Source organism: Rhinatrema bivittatum, chromosome 2, assembly GCF_901001135.1.
Source record: "Rhinatrema bivittatum chromosome 2, aRhiBiv1.1, whole genome shotgun sequence".
In the NCBI taxonomy this organism is placed as follows: domain Eukaryota; kingdom Metazoa; phylum Chordata; class Amphibia; order Gymnophiona; family Rhinatrematidae; genus Rhinatrema; species Rhinatrema bivittatum.
In genome coordinates, this window is record NC_042616.1 from 245,941,207 (window position 1) to 245,960,182 (window position 18,976).

General features: G+C 48.7%; 1 protein-coding gene across 2 annotated transcripts in view; it reads left to right on the top strand.

Moving 5' to 3' along the window:
- Positions 1-18,976, top strand: part of ZNRF2 (zinc and ring finger 2) — a 188,212-nt gene that overhangs the window by 134,342 nt on the left and 34,894 nt on the right. For both annotated transcript variants that reach the window (XR_003854562.1, XM_029589363.1), the window contains exon 3: positions 15,767-15,872. Coding sequence is in view for 1 of the 2 variants with exons in the window: in XM_029589363.1 (XP_029445223.1) it covers positions 15,767-15,872 (106 nt within the window). In the remaining variant the exon portion in view is untranslated. The remainder of the gene's footprint in view (positions 1-15,766; positions 15,873-18,976) is intronic.

The window sequence follows — 18,976 nt, forward strand, 5'->3', positions numbered from 1 at the left end:
GCACTCGAAGCATGGGAGACCAAATTGGAGCAGCCAATATGGTGCATGGCGCATCGACGCCTCAGCCAACTCACGATGCATCGGTGCAGGGTGCGTCGGACAGTGCTTCTGGAAGAGCTGCTTCACTATCTGGGTCATCTCACCATGATATTCGCAAAAGGAAACATGCTACACATCACCACCATGGTAATGCAAAGCGTACAAAACATCATGACCCACCTACAGCTCCACCATTGACCTCTCCCCAGGATCCACCACAACGTGAACAACATTCCAAGCAAAAGGCTAAGAGAAAACATCTCCAAATGCCAGAATCTCCACGAACGGATTCTGATGTCGAAGTAGTCCACCTCTCTACTAATGATTCTTCAGAGGTGGAGAGTTCTCATTCGGGTTGGTCTTCTCAAAGATCTCATTCAATCCACCTTCCGGAACCACGACGTCCTTCTCAGGACTTCTCTGGGAGCACTGCCCCCACCTTCAGAACCATTTCCTACGCCTTCACAACATACCCTTGCATCAAAGGTGTTGTCACAAATTTCTCTTGCTTTGAATTCATTCTTCCATGATCTGGAAGTGGTTCATCCCGGATTCCAGGTCCATCTTCTCCAACCTCTCTTTGATGTCTACCAACGGTCCCGTCACCAAAGCAAAGAGAAAAATCAATTCCAGTTCTGAATCGACCAGATTCACCACATTCACCATGGTCTACATCGTCCCCATCCTCATCTACAGGATTTCAGTCAGATCCCCGAGGGCCATCCTGAACCGTATTCTCCTCCTGAGGATTTATCCTATGCTAAATTCATAGAAAAAGTAGGATCTCTCCTAAACATTGAAACAGGAAAGGTTCCCGACCCTCGGGCTGAGGTTCTAGGAATTCTAAAGATATTTGAAATGCCGCCAGAACCAACAGCTCTACCACCACATGCTGTGCTAGACGCAGTTCTACCTAAAATGTGTGAAAAACCTTTTACTACCTCAGCGGCCTCAAGGAAGACGGACTTAAAATACCGAATGAGAAATTCCATGGTCTGAGTCCACTCAGTTACTCCATAACTCGGTAGTAGTGGAATCTGCACTATTACGTGCTAAAAGATCAAAACTTCATGTGAACTCACCACCAGGAAAAGATCATAAATCCCTGGATGATTTTGGCCGTAAGGTATATCATTCCTCCATGCTGGCCACAAAGAAACAACACTATCAATTTTATGTAATACAATACCTCTTTGAATGTCTACAGAGATTACGTCCAGTATGTGTGGCTTCTGATAATTCCTTACCGCAACCATTCACAGACATGGAGGAAGGTCTCAGACATTTACTCCATTCGGTTTATGAGTCATTTGAATCATCAGCTAGATCCTCAGTGACAGCAATAGCAGCACGGCGCATGGCATGGTTAAGAGCTAGTTCGATAAGGGACTATGTCCATGACAAGTTGGTGGATATTCCTTGTCTGGGAGACTATCTATTTGGTGAGACAGTTACCCTTCTAAAGGAGCAGAATACTGCAGTTCAATCTTTGACTTCATCAGACCCTCATCCTTCTTCTAAAAGAGTTTATCCTTCATTCAGAAGAAGACCTTATGCAAGGGCACCTTTCAGGCCATATAATACTTAAAGATTTCAGTATTATCCCAATCAGCGTTACCAACCACAATCTCAACCTTCACGTGGACGTCCTTTCCAACCACTGCCTCCAAAACCAACTCCAGCAGCACCCCCAAAACAAACTCAATCTTTTTGAGTTACCCAGAGCCACCTCCACCGCATTACATAGGGGGCTGCCTGCAGCATTTTTATGCCAGCTGGAAAGCGATTACTTCAGACCGCTGGGTGCTAAACATCATAAAAGGTTACAGATTGAATTTGCTAACTCTTCCCACGCTTCCTCAAATTTCCCCTCTCAAGAACACATCAAAACATTCAACAGACCTACAGGAACAGTTAGTCACTCTATAGTTGCAGAACTCAATTCGAGTAATCCCAACCTCATTAAAAAACCAAGGGTTTTACTCCCCATATTTTCTCATTCCAAAAAAATCGGGATGTCTTCGACCAATCTTAGATTTGCGAAACCTCACACATTCAAAAAGAAAAATTCAAGATGACATCTCTCAAGAGCATTCTACCCCTTCTGCAACCCAACGACTGGCTATGCTCCATAGACCTGAAGGTTGCTTATTCCCATATACCCATGCACCCTTTCTCCTGGCATTATCTTTGTTTCCAGGTTCAGAACAATCATTATCAATTAAAAGTCCTACCATTTGGCCTTTCCTCAGCCCCGAGGGTGTTCACAAAATGCTTAGCGGTGGTGGTGGCTCATCTCAGACAGCTCTCGATACAGATATTTCCCTATCTCGACGACTGGCTGTTGGTAGCTTCGGAGCCGACTACATTAAAGACTCATGCATTCCAAACAATCGCTTGTCTTCAGAAGCTGGGATTCATAATCAATTATGAAAAATCCCATCTACAGCCAACTCAACTTCTACAGTTCATTGGGGCGCTCATCAATACTGTGCATCAGAGGGCGTACCTACCACAGGACAGGATACAAAAGCTGTCTTCTCTAGCTCAGCGTCTATTCAATCGCATGCATCGGCATGACAAATTCTTCAACTGCTGGGTCATATGGCAGCAGCCATCCATGTAGTCCCATATACAAGACTCTACATGCATAGTCTACAATGGGTTCTCAAGAACCAATGGTCACAGTTCTGGCAACCACTATCAACCAAAGTACGCCTCACCAGACAAATGTGTACAGACATTCAATGGTGGATGAACACCAACCACCTTAAACTCAGGAGCACCATTTCAGTGGATTCCTCATCAAGTCACTCTCACCATGGATGTCTCCCGGAGGGGCTGGGGAGCCCATCTAAACAACTTAAAAACTCAGGGTCGTTGGTCTCTTCGGGCGTCCAACTTTCAAATCAATCTCCTCGAACTTCGAGCCATTTGGAAGGCACTTCAAACCTTCTCAGCCCAACTTCAGGGAAAACATATCATGGTATACACAGACAATCAGGTAGCCATGTTTCACATAAACAAAGAAGGAGGGTCAGGTTCCTGGATTCTCTGTCAAGAAGCGCTTCGCGTACTGACGTGGGCAATATCCAACCAAGTCTCGATACAAGCCACTTACCTTCCCGGTCTAGACATTGTAACAGTGGACCGCCTCAGCAGAATTTTCCATCCACACGAATGGCCCTTGAACTGGATATAGTGTCCAACATATTCCATCAGTGGGGTTTTCCAACTATGGATCTGTTTGCCAAAGAGAGCAACCGGCAGACTCAGGCATTTTGCTCCATCTACCCAAGCAAACTTCGTTACGCTCCAGATGCTTTCCTCATCCCATGGACGGAGGGCATACTTTATGCTTACCCTCCCATTCCACTCATATCAAAAACGATACAAAAATGCATCGGAGATGCAGCGGACATGATACTCATAGCCGCATCCTGGCCAAGGCAACCATGGTATGCGTATCTCAAACGACTATCCATTTGCCCACCAATTCTACTGGAAAACCATCCCCAACTTCTAACTCAGGAGGGGGGATCCCTTCTTCATCCCATGCATCAGTTCCTCCATCTGACAGCATGGAGATTGAAAGGCACGTACTAAATTACCTGGGACTCTCATCTCAACTTGAGGATGTTCTCATTGAATCCAGAAAACCGTCCACCAGGCATAACTATGCCGGGAAATGGCGTTGGTACTCAGAATGGTGCAGACCAAAGAATCTAGACCCTTTCTCTACAATGATAACACATCTTCTGGAATACCGCCATACTCTTTTCACAGCGGGACTAGCATACGCCTCCGTTCGAGTGCATGTTAGTGCAATTGCAGCTTTTCATCATACTCACAACGGACTACCCATTTCCAACCACCCTTTAATCTCCAGATTCCTGCGTGGCATTCTACATCTGAGACCACCGGGCACAAAGCCGCCGGTACCATGGAATCTCAATATCGTACTGGAAAAGTTAATGTTACCTCCCTTTGAACCTCTAGACTCCTGACATGTCAAATACCTTACTTGGAAAACTGTTTTCTTGGTGGCGGTAACATCAGCACGGAGAGTAAGTGAACTACAAGCCTTGGTTCACTACTCCCCGTACTTAGAATTCTTTCATAACAAGGTCACCCTTCGACTTCATCCTGCCTTCCTCCCTAAGGTAGTATCTGTGTTTCATATCAACCAGTTCATTACTCTCCCAATTTTCAAGCCAAAACCTCATCAGAACGACAGAGTTAAGCTTCTCCACACCTTGGACTGTAAAAGAGCATTGGCTTATTACAGAGAACTCATTTGGAATCCAGCTGTTCCTCTCCTTTAACCCAAACTCTCCCAACCAACCTGTCTCCAGGAGAGCTCTGGCTTGTTGGCTGTTCCAATGCATTACGTTTTGCTACAATAAGCGAAATCTGCCATTAAATACGAGACCGAAAGCACACCAAATATAAGCGACTGCAATGTCAGTCGCCCACTACAGAAACGTTTCGCTGATGGACATTTGCAAAGCAGCAACTTGGTCTTCTCTACACACTTTCACAGTGCACTACTGTTTACAACAGCAGAGCTCTTCTGATGCAGCCATGGGTTCGGCAATCCTGTCAACCATGACAAAGAAATAAGACTGTCTACTGTTCAGAATTTAAGGGTGGCGTCATAAATTACAAACACACACCTTGACAAACAGAGCTTGGGACTCCCAGACAGCATGGCTAATTCAGCCTGCTATTGCTGGGAAAAATCAAGTTTGCTTACCGTAAACAGTGTTTCCATAGATAGCAGGATGAATTAGCCATGCATTCCCTCCCTCCTCCCTAGATAGTCTTCACACACACTGACTTCACCTTTATTTTTTCTATGTACTTCTCGCTTTGGTACAAGAGACTGAGGTAAATCAGGCAATCACGCGGGAACCTCACCGTGCAGCCGCACAGAGTTCAAAACTCTGTACTCTTGGAGAAACTCCGCCTACTGATCCCGGTCGCGACGCTCCCAGACACCATGGCTAATTCATCCTGCCATCTACGGAAACACCGTTTACGGTAAGCAAACTTGCTTTCATTTCTTATATATTCTAGAGCAGTGGTTCCCTAACCTAACCACTACAGCATGCATATTTTATTTCATGAATATTCATTGTGGATATCCTGAAAACTTGACTGGTTGGAGGTCTCCCAGGACAGGTTTGGGAGCTTCTGTTTTAGAAAATCTTGTGGAATTGATTCAGGGATCTGGCTGTGGAAAATGGTTCATGTATATTGTATGCTTTGATATGTAGTGAAGTGCTACTAGGTGGTTTCAGTCATTTTGGTAACAGTCAGCAGGAGCAACCTTTGTAATGATACATGGCCATTCCAGATCAGATATTTGGGGGGGGGGGGGGTTCATTTTGGAAAGGGGATGGCAATTTAGTTCTAGTGAGGGCAGATTCTTTGTGCATTGAGAATTGGGTGGAGGATAACCCCAAAGAGGCTGCTGCTTTGTGAATTCAGGGATCAGGAGGAAGGTGGGAATAGCCCCAAAAGGGAGCTTAGTGGTGGAGTCCAAGTGTGGGAGAGATCTCCTGTACTAACCTGTCCTTGCACTTTGTGCTGGTTAGCATGGGGAATTTTGAGATGCAAATTGTAAACACACTAAAGGGCCCATGCTCCATTTAGTGTGGTACCTTAGCAAGTGCACATGTTGAATCTCATTAACTTAGTGCACCACACCTTGAGGTTTCTTTCCTGGTATGTGCACTAGACCACCTAACTCCCATTAAATACTACTTGGATTTCTTACTCCAAATACATGACGGTACTTTTTTGCATGGAATGTTAGTTGCCAAGCATTTGCTAACACTTCAGGTTTTCTTATCTTATTTCTTATTTCTCATTCTATCTACTCTCTCGGGGTGTCCACACTGTTATAGATTTTGTCATCCACAAAAAAGGAAGATACTTCCAAACCAAACTGTAATATCCCTCAGAAAGATGTTGAACAGAACCTGCCTCAGGGCCAAGCCCTTAGGCACTCCACTAATTATCCCTTCTTTCATCAAAGTGAATTCCATTTACCCACTACTTTTTGTTGTCTGTCACTCAACCAGTTTCTAATGCAGTCATGATTTCCTTTTGGTAAAACACTGCCTTAAATCCTGCAATCACTAGTCTAAAGCCTTTCTCCTTTCCTTCAGTAGATTCTCCATTAATTTTCCATCCACTGATGTATGACTAACCAGTCTGAAGTTGTCAGCCTTTTCTGTTACCACTTGCACAAAGAGGAACAACATTCTTCCATCCCCTAGAACAGAGCTTTCCAAACTTTTCATGTTGGTGACACACTTTTTAGACAAACATAATTTTGGGACACAGTAATTCAGTCTACTAGCAAACCAGAGGTTAAAGGTTAAATGAACGAAATGTATTTCGACAATTTACGTATGTTTCCTTAAATATATACATAATAAAATGTTTCACGACACAACCTATCTTGTGAAAACCTTTCATTTATATTAAAACTATATAATATTCCAAGATTAATGTTATTGTTCTAATTTATGAGTAACAATAATAAAACAAAGTTATTGTGTTGTTCAATTTACCTCTTTAATGAGATATATGAGCTTGATGGGGTGAACACAGATTTGAATATTTGGTGTTAATAAGAAAGTCCAAAGGGTCTTCTGCATAATTTTAAAAAGCTGGCCAGTTTCACACTATATAATTATTTGATAGCCTCATTCAACTAATTCTATTTGGCTATGAGAGTGAAGTCTGGAATTTATAGGAAGGGACAGAATGTCAATATAAACCCTGCACCTCCAGTTCTGTAACTCTGTGCATCCACTGAAATTCCCCCAAACAATGGAGTTGGATGTTTCCCTTACAGCTCATCATAGTAAAAGATATTTTCAAATGCTGGTGTCACCTCACAGTAACAGCAGCACAAGCACCTTCCTCTGCCAGGCACATTGTGAACTAAAATAAAACCTTGCAAAAAAGACACTCAAAATCTATACTGCAATCCCATTGTAACATAACAGTAATAACACCAAGGACTCAAAAAACAATACCCCTACCTGTGAAAACGCAAAGGTAAATATTACACTGGGTCCTAGAATACCAATACACCACCTACTGAGGAAACAAAACAAACCCAATTGCTATAGATCCCTATACAGACACTACATGCTAGCAGAATCTCTCATCATGGTCTCACACACACAGAGAAGAGACAGACCCTCACCAAATACAGAATACAAAATAAAGGAGCACAAATTAAACAAAAACTGAAATGGAAACCCCAAGAAGCCAGACTCTGTGTATTAACAATGGAAAAACAGAACCACCATTCCTCATAAAACAAATAAAATCAAAAAACAAAGCATCAGTTATAGTAAAACCATACTAATAAAAGAATATTTTAAAACTACTGATAAATAGAATTTCTATTAATTAAAATCATATACATTTTTTACAATTTCCCAAACACCAATAAAATATTTCAAAACGGCACATATATCAAATAACACCCAATAATTAAAACTAATAAGGATTTTAAAAAGCCCCTGCTGTCCATACGTGGGAGCTCTTGATTTCCAGTCACCCTGATATTGTCCAGGATTAGGAGGTTATCCTCTCACACAGACTCACATGTCCATTCTCTCTCACACATACACTGTCACATACATACACATTCATGCTCTTATACCCACCATAACCTCTCGCTCTCACAGACACTGACACACTCTCAGGCTCTAAGACACTCTCTCCCTCTCCACACACAAACTCTTACTCCCCTGGATTTTCTCATACACACTCGCTCTGGCTCCCTCACATACACACACACCCAGGCAAGTTCCCAATCATTCTCACATAAACACACACACCCAGGCAAGCTCCCAGTCATTCTCACACACTGAAACTGACCCCCAGGCAGGCTCCCATTCATTTTCACACCACTCCCTCACCATCCCCCAGGCATGCACACATTCATTCTCAAACACACACACATAGGCCAGCATTTATTCTCACATACAAACCCCAGGAAGACACCCATACATTCTCATGCACTGACACACCCTCAGGCAGGCACCCATGCATTCACACACATACACCCCCAGGCAGACTCCCATTCATACACATGCACACACTAAAGGCAGACCCCCTCTCTTTCTTTTGACAGCAACCTCGGAGCCTCTCTCATTCCTCTGCTGCCACTGTCACTGCTGCCACATGGCTATTTGGGAGGCGCTGATTGCTGCTATTGGCACTGAAGCCCATTCCCAGTACGTACCAGGATCAGTCCAGACAGCTGGGTTATGCCTCCCCTCCAGCAGATGGAGTCAGAGAGAAAACTGAAAGCACCCCCTAGATATACTGGTGTGCCTCCTGCGGTCCTCCAGTATATTCTCTGACTCCAGCAGATTGAGAGGCATAACCTGCGGTTCTGGTCTGGTCAGTTTCTCGGTACTGGGAAATAGAAAAAAAAAAAAAAAAAAAGGGGGAGACAAGGGACAAGATCAATTAGTTCATCTTTTCTGTCCTCTGTCTGCCTGTTTGTCTTTGTTAGTTTGTCTTGCGCTGCGAGTTTGTAGTTCAGTGTGGGGCAGGCTCGGAGGGTAATACCCTCCTCTTATTCCCGGGATAGAGTGTCCGTGTGGCTGGGGGAGAGCTTACCGGTGGGCCGGTCACCCTCCCCCCCCCCCCCAATACCAGGGATTTGGCCCTGAAGGGGGTTTAAAAAAAAAAAAAAATTAAAAAGGAAAAAGTTAAACTGAAGAGTCACTTAAGACCTGTTGGTGACAGGCAGTGAGCTCCCCTGCTTAACCCCGAACAAAAAAGCCTGCCCGTGCCTTTCGGACCCTGGAGGGGGTGGCTAGTTCACCCGGCGCGCATTCACTGTCCATATTTCTCCTCACCAGCTTTTTGGCGCCTTTTTCGCCGTCAGTGCAGGGCTCCCTCTTAAGATGCCGCGATCCTCGGCTTGCCGGACATGTGGGGAGGCGGGGGCGCGACTCTCCCGCGAGGGTCTCTGCCCCCGATGTATTCCCGGGGGTGAGGGACCCTCGGGGGGGGGCCGAGCGCTGCCCGCAGCCGCTCTCCTCGCCCCTCTGCGTCGCGGCACAGCAGCGCCTCCGGCAGCCGGTCTTCGGCCCCTCCTCCCTCGGGGAGGAGTGCGGCGGCCATCTTGGCCACGCGGCAGGATGATTTTTCAGCTTCGGAGGATGAGAACTCCCCTCCTCCCTCGCCGGACGCACGCAGCCCGCGCTCTCAGCCCGATGTGGGGTCTCCTCGGGGCCCCCCCTCAGCGGATGCCCCGAAGAAAGGTTTAAAAAGGTCAGTGCCTTTTTCGTCGGATTTTGTGCTTATAATGCACAAGGCGTTTTTACAGGCAGAATCCGGCTGGGAGCCGGAGGTGCCCTCTCCCCCGAAGGTGCCCAAAACGACTTCCTTGCCCCGGGGGAGTCCGCCGGGGGTGGGGTCTGCCGGGGCTACGGCTCCCCGCCCGCGGGGGGGAGGCGCTGAGGACCTGAGCGATACAGGGGCCGCTCCAGAGTCCCCGGGGGCTCTGGATTTGCTAACGGCGGACGAGCAGGGGTCCGTAGAGGGGGATGACCCTCAGATGCTCCGTTTGTTTGCCAAGGAGGAGTTAAGTGCCCTTATTCTCCACGTGCTGCAGGAGCTGGAATTAACGACACCGCCTCAGGAGGCGGACTCGTCCACAGGGGATATCGCGATGGCAGGGCTTCAGGCCCCCCCTCAGACTTTTCCTTTCCATCACAAGGTCTTGCAGATTGTCTCGAAGGAATGGGAACTGCCAGAGGCTTCCCTGCGTGTGAATCGAGCCATGGAAAAGTTATATCCCTTACCTAAGGATTCTTTGGAACTGTTGAAGACACCCGCGGTAGATTCGGCTGTCACGGCTGTGGTCAAGCATACGACTATCCCCGTGACGGGGGGTATAGCGTTGAAGGACCTCCAAGACCGCAAGCTTGAGGTCTTATTAAAGCGTATTTTTGATGTGGCGGCACTGGGGGTCCGAGCGGCGGCTTGCAGCAGCCTTGTGCAGAGGGCCAACCTCCGCTGGGTTCAGCAGCTGCTGACCATGCAGGAGCTCCCTCCGGGCGAGGCTGAGCAGGCAAATTGTGTGGAAGCCGCGGTCGCTTATACAGCGGATGCCTTGTATGACTTGTTGCGCACATCGGCTCGCATTATGTCCTCGGCGGTCTCAGCCAGGAGGTTGCTGTGGCTCCGTCGTTGGTCGGCGGATGCCACCTCCAAGGCGAGGTTAGGTTCCTTCCCCTTTAAGGGCAAGTTGCTGTTTGGCGAGGAGCTGGATCAGCTCATTAAGGATCTGGGTGACAACATAGTTTACAAGCTGCCGGAGGATAAGCCTCGGCAACCTCGGTCGTTTGGTAACGCCAGGGCTCGCTTTCGGGGACAAAGGCGTTTCCGTGGGGGAAGAGGGGGTTCCTTTTCCCAGCGGCAGCAGGCGATGAGATCCCAGGCCTGGTCTTCTTCTTCCTTTCGTGGCAGGAGGCCTCTCCGCGGAGGCTCCTCCCAAGGTTTTGCTGCCATCAAGCCCGCACAATGAAGGTGCGCGGGCCCACTCCTCCGTTCCCGTTATCGGAGGCCGGCTGTCCCGGTTCTGGGAGGAGTGGGTCAAAATTACTTCGGATCAATGGGTCCTCGACGTGGTTCGGTACGGCTTCGAGTTGGATTTTGTATGTCCCCTCCGGGATCTCTTTATGGTATTGCCGTGCGGCCCGGTAGAAAAACAAGTAGCTATAGCCCAAACGGTCGCTCATCTACAGGCTCTGGGGGCGGTGGTTCCGGTTCCGCAGGACCAGCTTCGGACGGGTCTGTATTCCATATACTTCCTGGTTCCCAAGAAGGAGGGCACCTTCCGGCCCATTCTGGATCTCAAAGGAGTAAACAAGGCGTTGCGGGTGCCTCGCTTCCGAATGGAGACCCTCCAGTCTGTTATTGCGGCCGTCCACAAGGGAGAATTTTTGGCTTCTTTGGACCTGACAGAGGCCTATCTGCACATCGGAATAAGAGAACGGCATCAAAGGTACTTGAGGTTCATGGTGATGGGGGACCACTACCAGTTTTGCGCCCTCCCCTTCGGGTTGGCCACCGCGCCGAGGGTGTTCACCAAAGTTCTCGTGGTGGTAGCGGCTTCCCTCCGCCGGCAAGGCGTCCTGGTGCATCCTTATCTCGACGATTGGCTCATTCGAGCGAAGTCGCATGCGGCTTGCACCCGGGCGGTCTCCTTAGTGGTTCACCAGCTGCAGGAGTTGGGTTGGGTAGTCAACTTCGCGAAGAGCAGACTCGAGCCGACCCAACAGCTGGAGTTCCTGGGAGCTCAATTCGACACCTTGGTGGGCAAGGTTTTTCTCCCGCAGCAACGCATGCTCAATCTCATGACTCAGGTACGGCGCCTGTTGGAGCTCGAGATTCCCACGGTCTGGGATTATTTACAAGTCATTGGTCATATGGTGTCTACTATGGAAATGGTACAATGGGCTTTTGCGCATATGCGTCCGTTACAAAGAGCACTTCTGTCTCGGTGGGATCCCCGCTCGGAGGAGTACGGGATAGAATTGCCTTTGCAGGAGCCGGCTCGCTCCAGTCTCTCTTGGTGGTTGACCCCGGACAATCTCCTACAGGGGGTGGATCTCGAACCCCCGTCTTGGTTGGTGGTGACAACGGATGCCAGCCTGTCGGGCTGGGGAGCAGTCTGCCAGTCCCGTGCAGTCCAGGGCACCTGGTCAGCACTCCAAGCGACTTGGTCCATCAACCGATTGGAGACCAGAGCTGTCCGCCTGGCCTTGCGTTGCCTCCTGCCACTGGTACGCGGACGAGCGGTACGAGTTCTGTCGGACAATGCGACCACAGTGGCGTACATAAATCGACAAGGAGGCACGAAAAGCCGAGCAGTAGCGACGGAGGCGGCGCTGTTGATGTCCTGGGCGGAAAGGCACCTAGAGCGTCTCGCGGCCACCCACATTGCCGGCGTGGACAACGTTCAGGCGGATTACCTCAGCCGGCAGCACCTAGATCCAGGAGAATGGGAGATCTCGTCAGAGGCGATGGCTCTCATCACGCGGCGTTGGGGGACCCCGCGCTTGGACCTCATGGCGACCCGTCGAAATGCAAAGGCGGTGCGCTTCTTCAGCCGGAGGAGAGAGCACGCGTCAGAAGGGGTGGACGCGCTGGTCCTTCCGTGGCCTCGTCACATTCTTCTTTATGTGTTTCCTCCGTGGCCTCTGGTAGGGAAAGTGCTAAGGCGCATAGAGTCCCATCACGGTCCGGTGATTCTCGTGGCTCTGGAGTGGCCGCGGCGTCCGTGGTTCGCGGATCTGGTCAACTTGGCAGTCGACGGACCACTGCGTCTCGGGCATCTTCCCAATCTTCTTCGTCAGGGTCCAGTATTTTTCGATCTGGCGGATCATTTTTGTCTGGCGGCTTGGCTTATGAAAGGAAGCAGTTGAAGAAGAGAGGTTATTCGGATGCGGTGGTGTCTACTCTCCTTCGGGCGCGTCGGTCTTCCACTACGCTCGCTTACGCGAGGGTTTGGAAGGTCTTCCATGATTGGTGTAACACGGCAGGTGTCTCCACCAGACGTTCGTCCGTGGCGGATATCCTTCTGTTTTTACAGGACGGCTGAAGAAGGGGTTGGCGTATAATTCGCTGCGAGTTCAGGTGGCGGCTCTGGGCTGCTTGAGGGGTAAGGTCGAAGGCTCTTCCCTTGCGAGTCATCCAGATGTGGCACGTTTTTTGCGAGAGGTTAGAAACTTGCGTCCTCCCGTCAGGCTTCCCTGTCCGTCCTGGAACTTGAACTTGGTACTCCGTGGTTTGTGTGCGGCTCCGTTTGAACCTATCAAGGCGGCTTCCTTGAAGGATTTGACTCTCAAGACGATTTTTCTTGTGGCCATTTCTTCGGCTCGCCGGGTTTCGGAGCTTCAGGCTCTCTCTTGTAGGGAACCTTTCTTGCGCATCTCGGCGTCGGGAGTTTCTCTACGAACTGTTCCTTCCTTCTTGCCTAAGGTGGTCTCCACGTTTCATGTCAACCAGACGGTGGAATTGCCTTCCTTTTCGGACGAGGACCTCCAGTCTTCTCAAGGTAGGGATTTGAGACGTCTCGATGTTCGAAGGATTCTTTTGCGATATTTGGAAGTTACCAACGAATTTCGAAAGTCTGATCACCTTTTCGTGTTGTGGAACGGTCCCAGGAAGGGGCTTCCAGCTTCCAAGGCTACGATTGCACGCTGGTTAAAGGGTGCTATTGCGTCTACGTATGTTGCCTGTGGTAAGCCGGTTCCCACTGGGCTAAAGGCTCATTCTCTGCGTTCTCAGGCAACTTCGTGGGCGGAGAATCACTTGGTCTCTTGTCAAGAGATTTGCAGGGCGGCTACGTGGAAATCCTGGCATACTTTTTCCAGGCATTATCGACTTGATGTCCGTGGCCCTCTTACTGAGTCCTTTGGGAGCAGTGTGATTCGAGCGGGACTCTCAGGGTCCCACCCCAGTTAAGGCGGCTCGGGTACATCCCAGCTGTCTGGACTGATCCTGGTACGTACTGGGAAAGGAAAATTAGGTTCTTACCTTTGCTAATTTTCGTTCCAGTAGTACCATGGATCAGTCCAGACGCCCGCCCTTGGTGCTTCTGGGAGTCCGCTCGTATTCTATTGTTTTACATTGCAGTTTTTTGTCTTGTGTCGGTCGCCACAGTGTCATGGGGCCGGTTGCCATTTTATAGTGTTCTTGTTGTACACTTGTGGTGTCCTGTTTGTTGTTTCTGGTTTTTAACTGTTTTCCAGGATGTGGCTACTTGATCTGGTCACTGTTTAAAAAAAAAAAAAAAGATTTTTTGTGGGGGGACTTTGTGTGTAGTGCTTAAGTCATTCCTTCTGCTTTGATATCACATATACTGAAGGACCGCAGGAGGCACACCAGTATATCTAGGGGGTGCTTTCAGTTTTCTCTCTGACTCCATCTGCTGGAGGGGAGGCATAACCCAGCTGTCTGGACTGATCCATGGTACTACTGGAACGAAAATTAGCAAAGGTAAGAACCTAATTTTCCTTTCTGCTGCCTCCTCTGTGCAGGCCCCGTGGGCTTCCACTTCCTCCATGTTGATCTCGTACATTGTGAGATCCGCATGGAGAAAGTGCTACTCTTGCACATTACCAAAGATTACATGTGCCAATCAGTAAAAAGTAATTTATTTCTTTTTTTTTTACCTTTGCTGTCTGATCTTAGTTTTCTAATCGGTTGGTCACAGGCTTTTTTTGTTCCACCTCCCCTTTCTTATATTTTTGCCAATTCCTTTCATATTGTCTTTTTTTCTATTTCTTTTCTCTCCATCTATCTTCTTCCCTCATACATTCAGTCAGGTTCTCATTCTCACATGCTTGCTTTCTCTCTCTCTCTCTCTCACACACACACAGGCTCTCACATGCTCTCTCTCATACAATCATTCATACAGTCTCTCTCTTGCACATGCTGTCTGACTCTCACACATCCAGGCTCTCACTCCCACATGCTGTCTTGCTCAAGCACAGGCTCTCACTGTCACATGCTCTCTCTCATACAATCATTCATACACAAGTCTCTCTCTTGCACATGCTGTCTGACTCACACACCCAGGCTCTCTCTCACTCCCACATGCTGTCTTGCTCAAGCACAGGCTCTCACTCCCACATGCTGTCTCTCTCACACACACACACAGGCTCTCACATGCTGTCTCTGCAAACATTCAGGTCCTCACTCCCACACCCAATCTCTCAACTCACCTCATACACGCACACAACTCATCGGGCCCTCAGCCTCTTTCTTACCTCTGGGCCTCCTCTTCACGGGTTGCTGCAGGATGGGCTCTGCAGCGGCCCTGATCTTCTCCGGCCGATCGCGGCGACTCTGATCTTCTTGGGCCGATCCGCGGTGGAGACCTTGCTACCTGGCCTCCTCCTCTTCTCGCCCGCTGCAACAACGCTGCTGCTCCTTCTGCACGTGGCTGATGCTCCACCTCCTTCCTGCTCATACGGCTCCGGCAACATTTTTCTTCCGGGGCCGCGCGGGCAGGAAGGAGGAGGAGCACCTGCGTGACATTTTTCTTCCGGCCGTGGTGACGTAAGCTCCACCACGTCCCCGCCAATCTTCCTGCTGTGCGTCTCCGGTACACAGCACAGCGATACTTTACTACTCAGCCGCCAGTGGGATGAGGTCCACCGGCGGCCGCATTGGCTCCCACTTGCCGGTGTGTCACGTGCACCGGGCTTGCTTGACACACCGGCACACTGCAGGCGACACACTAAAGTGTCGCGACACACACTTTGGAAAGCTCTGGTGTAGACAGTATACTTATTGCCCACCCATGTTAATCGTGGACCTTCCCAAAAAATCAGTTATGGCTACGTCATTGGTGAGCTTACTCTTTTCAGCAACTTGAACCACTGGCTGGCAGTGTGGCTGCTTGGTGAATACCCTTTATGTATGTATGTGTATGTTTATATTTATAGTGCAGTTACGCTGCTAGCCTGCCAATAGGCATCACTAGTCTGTGATGCCTGGCAGCCCTGCCCAGGCTGTGAACATTACCTCTGCAGCATCCCCGGCCTGGTCCACCTTAAACTTAAACTTGGCTTAGGTGTTCAGTCAGGTCTTCTGCATGGTGGCTCACAGCACTTTCATGGAGCCAATTAAGCTTATCCACAAATTTGCTTTGTCTTCACAGAGGATGTACTGAGTAAAGATGCTGGGGAGTGTGCAATATGCCTGGAAGAGCTGCTGCAGGGAGACACCATAGCACGATTGCCTTGTCTATGCATATACCATAAAGGGCAAGTATACTTTAGTAAAAATTTAAGGTGGGGGGGGGGGGGGGGGTTCTTGCTTTCTGTATCCCTAAGGGACCCAGTTTACCAAGCCATAGACTGGTTTTGCACTGCTTATAATATATTAGGAATGAGTCAAGCAGCTGTCATTGTAAATCCCATCCTAAATATGACCATTGTATTTATTTTTATCCAGTGTAATTAGTCCCAAAATGTTATGCTCTGCTCTACTGGGTTGTAGAGAAGGCCTCTACTTCTGTTTCAAAAAGCACGAAGGTAGGCCGTCTAAGAAAGCCGCCAGGTTGAAAAACAAGGATTAGATGCCACTGTCTTTTTCAAAACTTTATTGAAGCGGAGATGTATATATTCTTAAAGCCCGACTCTGGCCGAGTTTTGCTGTTAAACGGCTGCCTCAGGGGCTTTAGTATATTTGGACTCAGGTTGAAGCAATTGTATTCTTGTCACTCCAAATGTAATCCGCTGTGACAATGATTCTTTTTAATTTATTCGCAATTCATAATCTTGTCAATGTGATGTGTTCATTGGAACTTCAATTCAGACATCGCATTGGTTTTGTACTGCGGCTAAAAAAGCTTCTGACTCGCGTTCAGATGCTCGTCTCCACTCCGATTAGCAATCCTAAATAAATTAAAAAGAATCATTGTCACAGCGTCTAATCCTTGTTTTTTCAACCTCTATTTCTGTTTGACATCCTCAAGGCAATGTGTGTGGCAAAGCATATGGAACCTTCTAGCTCAGATGTTTACAGTTGTATAGCATGACCAAAAATATGATTTCCTAAACATACCCAATCAGTCCAGACCAGTGGGTTATGCATCCCTACCAGCAGATGGCGGCAGAGAGCAAACTTCGAGTCTGTGCCTAAAATTGAGAATGCCACCTGCAGTCCCTCAGTATTTCTCTGCTGCCAGCAGATGGAAGAGCTGCATACCTGCAGTCCTGATTGTTTGGGCATTCAGAGAATTTTTCTGCTCCTCAGGGTCGTTAGGTCTTGGTTTCTCAGACCATCCCTGGGTTGAGCCCGGCGAAGGGGGGGGGGGGATACACCTGGCAGTGCCAGCCCGCTATTTACGAGGACCCTGTTAGCCAGGGAACTGGTTCCCTCTTCGGCCTCTAGGTCCCCTCCTTGTGACAGCTGCCTGCTCAGAGAATTATCCCTTTAAGGGATTTTTCTTTCCCTTTCTTTTAGTTTTGTATAAGTTTAAAAAAAAAAAAAGTATTTGGTTGTCTTTCCTCTACTTCTGAGCTCAGCAGCTGTGCCGGTTAATCGGCCTGCCTGTCAGGGATGCCGCTGGCCAGGCCGGGTTGGTAAGGGCCTGTGGGGGAGTGGGAGTCCCGCGTCTCTCAGCCAGGGGGGCTGACCCGTACCCGGGAGGGAAGCAGAAGAGATCCGTGATTTACTGCATCACAGTTCCTGGTGTGTGTGTGCCATTTTGCCTTTTTTTTTTTTTTTTTTAAATTCATCTTAGCTCTTCTTGGCTTCCTGCATGGTGACGGCGATTTTTTAGTGCACTATTTTCTTAGCAATTTGCCTTTAGGACCAGGGACTCAAGCATTCCCTCTCAATTTTATTTATTTTTTTGCCACCAGAGCGCCTCACAATATCTGAGTTACCGACAGTGGGGGTTTGTGCAGCCTGCATCTCAGGAGCAGTCCCACTCAACTCCTTGTCTCTCTGCACGGGTTGATCTCAGGGAGGAGAGGGCTTATTGCCTAAGGGCAAACAGGATAAGAAATCTGCCCGTCCTCCGGACCCTGGCTTGGATACTAAAGTCCCCAGGAAGGAACAACCGATTTAAATCACTTCGTGGTCCGCCCCCTTTTTCTCCTGCGGGTGGGAGCAGGGGACTCGAAATTGAGGAGGATACTGACTCAGCTAGCAGTGATCCTGAGGGAGATTCTTCCCTGTCTAAGGGATTTTCTCCTTCTTATGCATGAAGCCTTCCTAGCTAGGAAGAAGTTTCACAGGCGTCCCAAGAATATTCCTACCAACTCTCCAAAAGGTCCCTGTCAGGGTCTCGCTCATCCCAAGCGGCCCAGGGGGGTCACTGCGGAAGGGAATCAGGAAGAGCCGGGAGATTCTGATGACCCTCAAGGTGAGGGATCTTCCTCTCCAGGAACAGATCCGGAAGGGGATCCGGATATGAATCATTTCCCAGATCCGGATCAGCCTAAGGACGATCAACCTTTTTTGGAATCTATCCCAGAGGATAATGACCCTCTGGTCGTTTGGCTTTTCAAAAAAGAATAGCTACGCCTGCTTATCTCCCATGTTCTGGAGGAGCTCGGGGTCAAAGTGTCTCAGGAGGAGTCCGACAACGAAGGGGTGAATCCTGTCCTTGAAGATCATCAGGGGCCTCCTAATTCCTTCCCTATTCCAAAGAAAATACAAAAACTCATTAGCCAGGAGTGGGACTTCCCAAAGTCTGGCCTCAAGGTAGGGAGAGCAATGACTAAACTGTACCTGCTATCAGAGGAGCATCTAGATCGCCTCAGAATGCCCAAGGTGGATGCAGCAGTTCTGCTGTCACCAGGAAGACCACAATTCCAGTTACGGGGGCAGCTGCTCTCAAGGACATTCAGGATCGGAAGCTTGAAATGCAGCTCAAACGTGTTTGAGGTCTCTTCCTTGGGTCTTAGAGCAGCTGTCTGTGCAAGCGTGATGCAACGTACCTGTTTATGCTGGGTCCAGAAGCCATAAGATCCATTGTTCTCAGGTCATTTGTCCCTAGTCCAAGCAGCTCGTCTGGAAGCAGGAATTGCCTACGTGGCAGATGCCTTGTACAACCTAGTATGCACGGCTGCCCAGGGTATGGTTTCAGCAGTATCGGCACGGCATCTCCTCTGGCTCCATAATTGGTCAGTGGACGTCTCATCCAAGACTCAGTTGTGTTACCTTCCCTTTAAGGGAAAGTTGCTCTTCGGGGAGGATCTGGATCAGCTTATGAAGTCCCTTGGGGAGAACAAGGGAAATAGGTTACCAGAAGATAGGAAAGGCCCAAGAAGATCCTTTGCGCCTTGCTCCCAATTTCGTGAAACATGTAGATTTCATCCCGGGAAGGGGGCTTTCTCCCTGGGTCCTAAGCAGT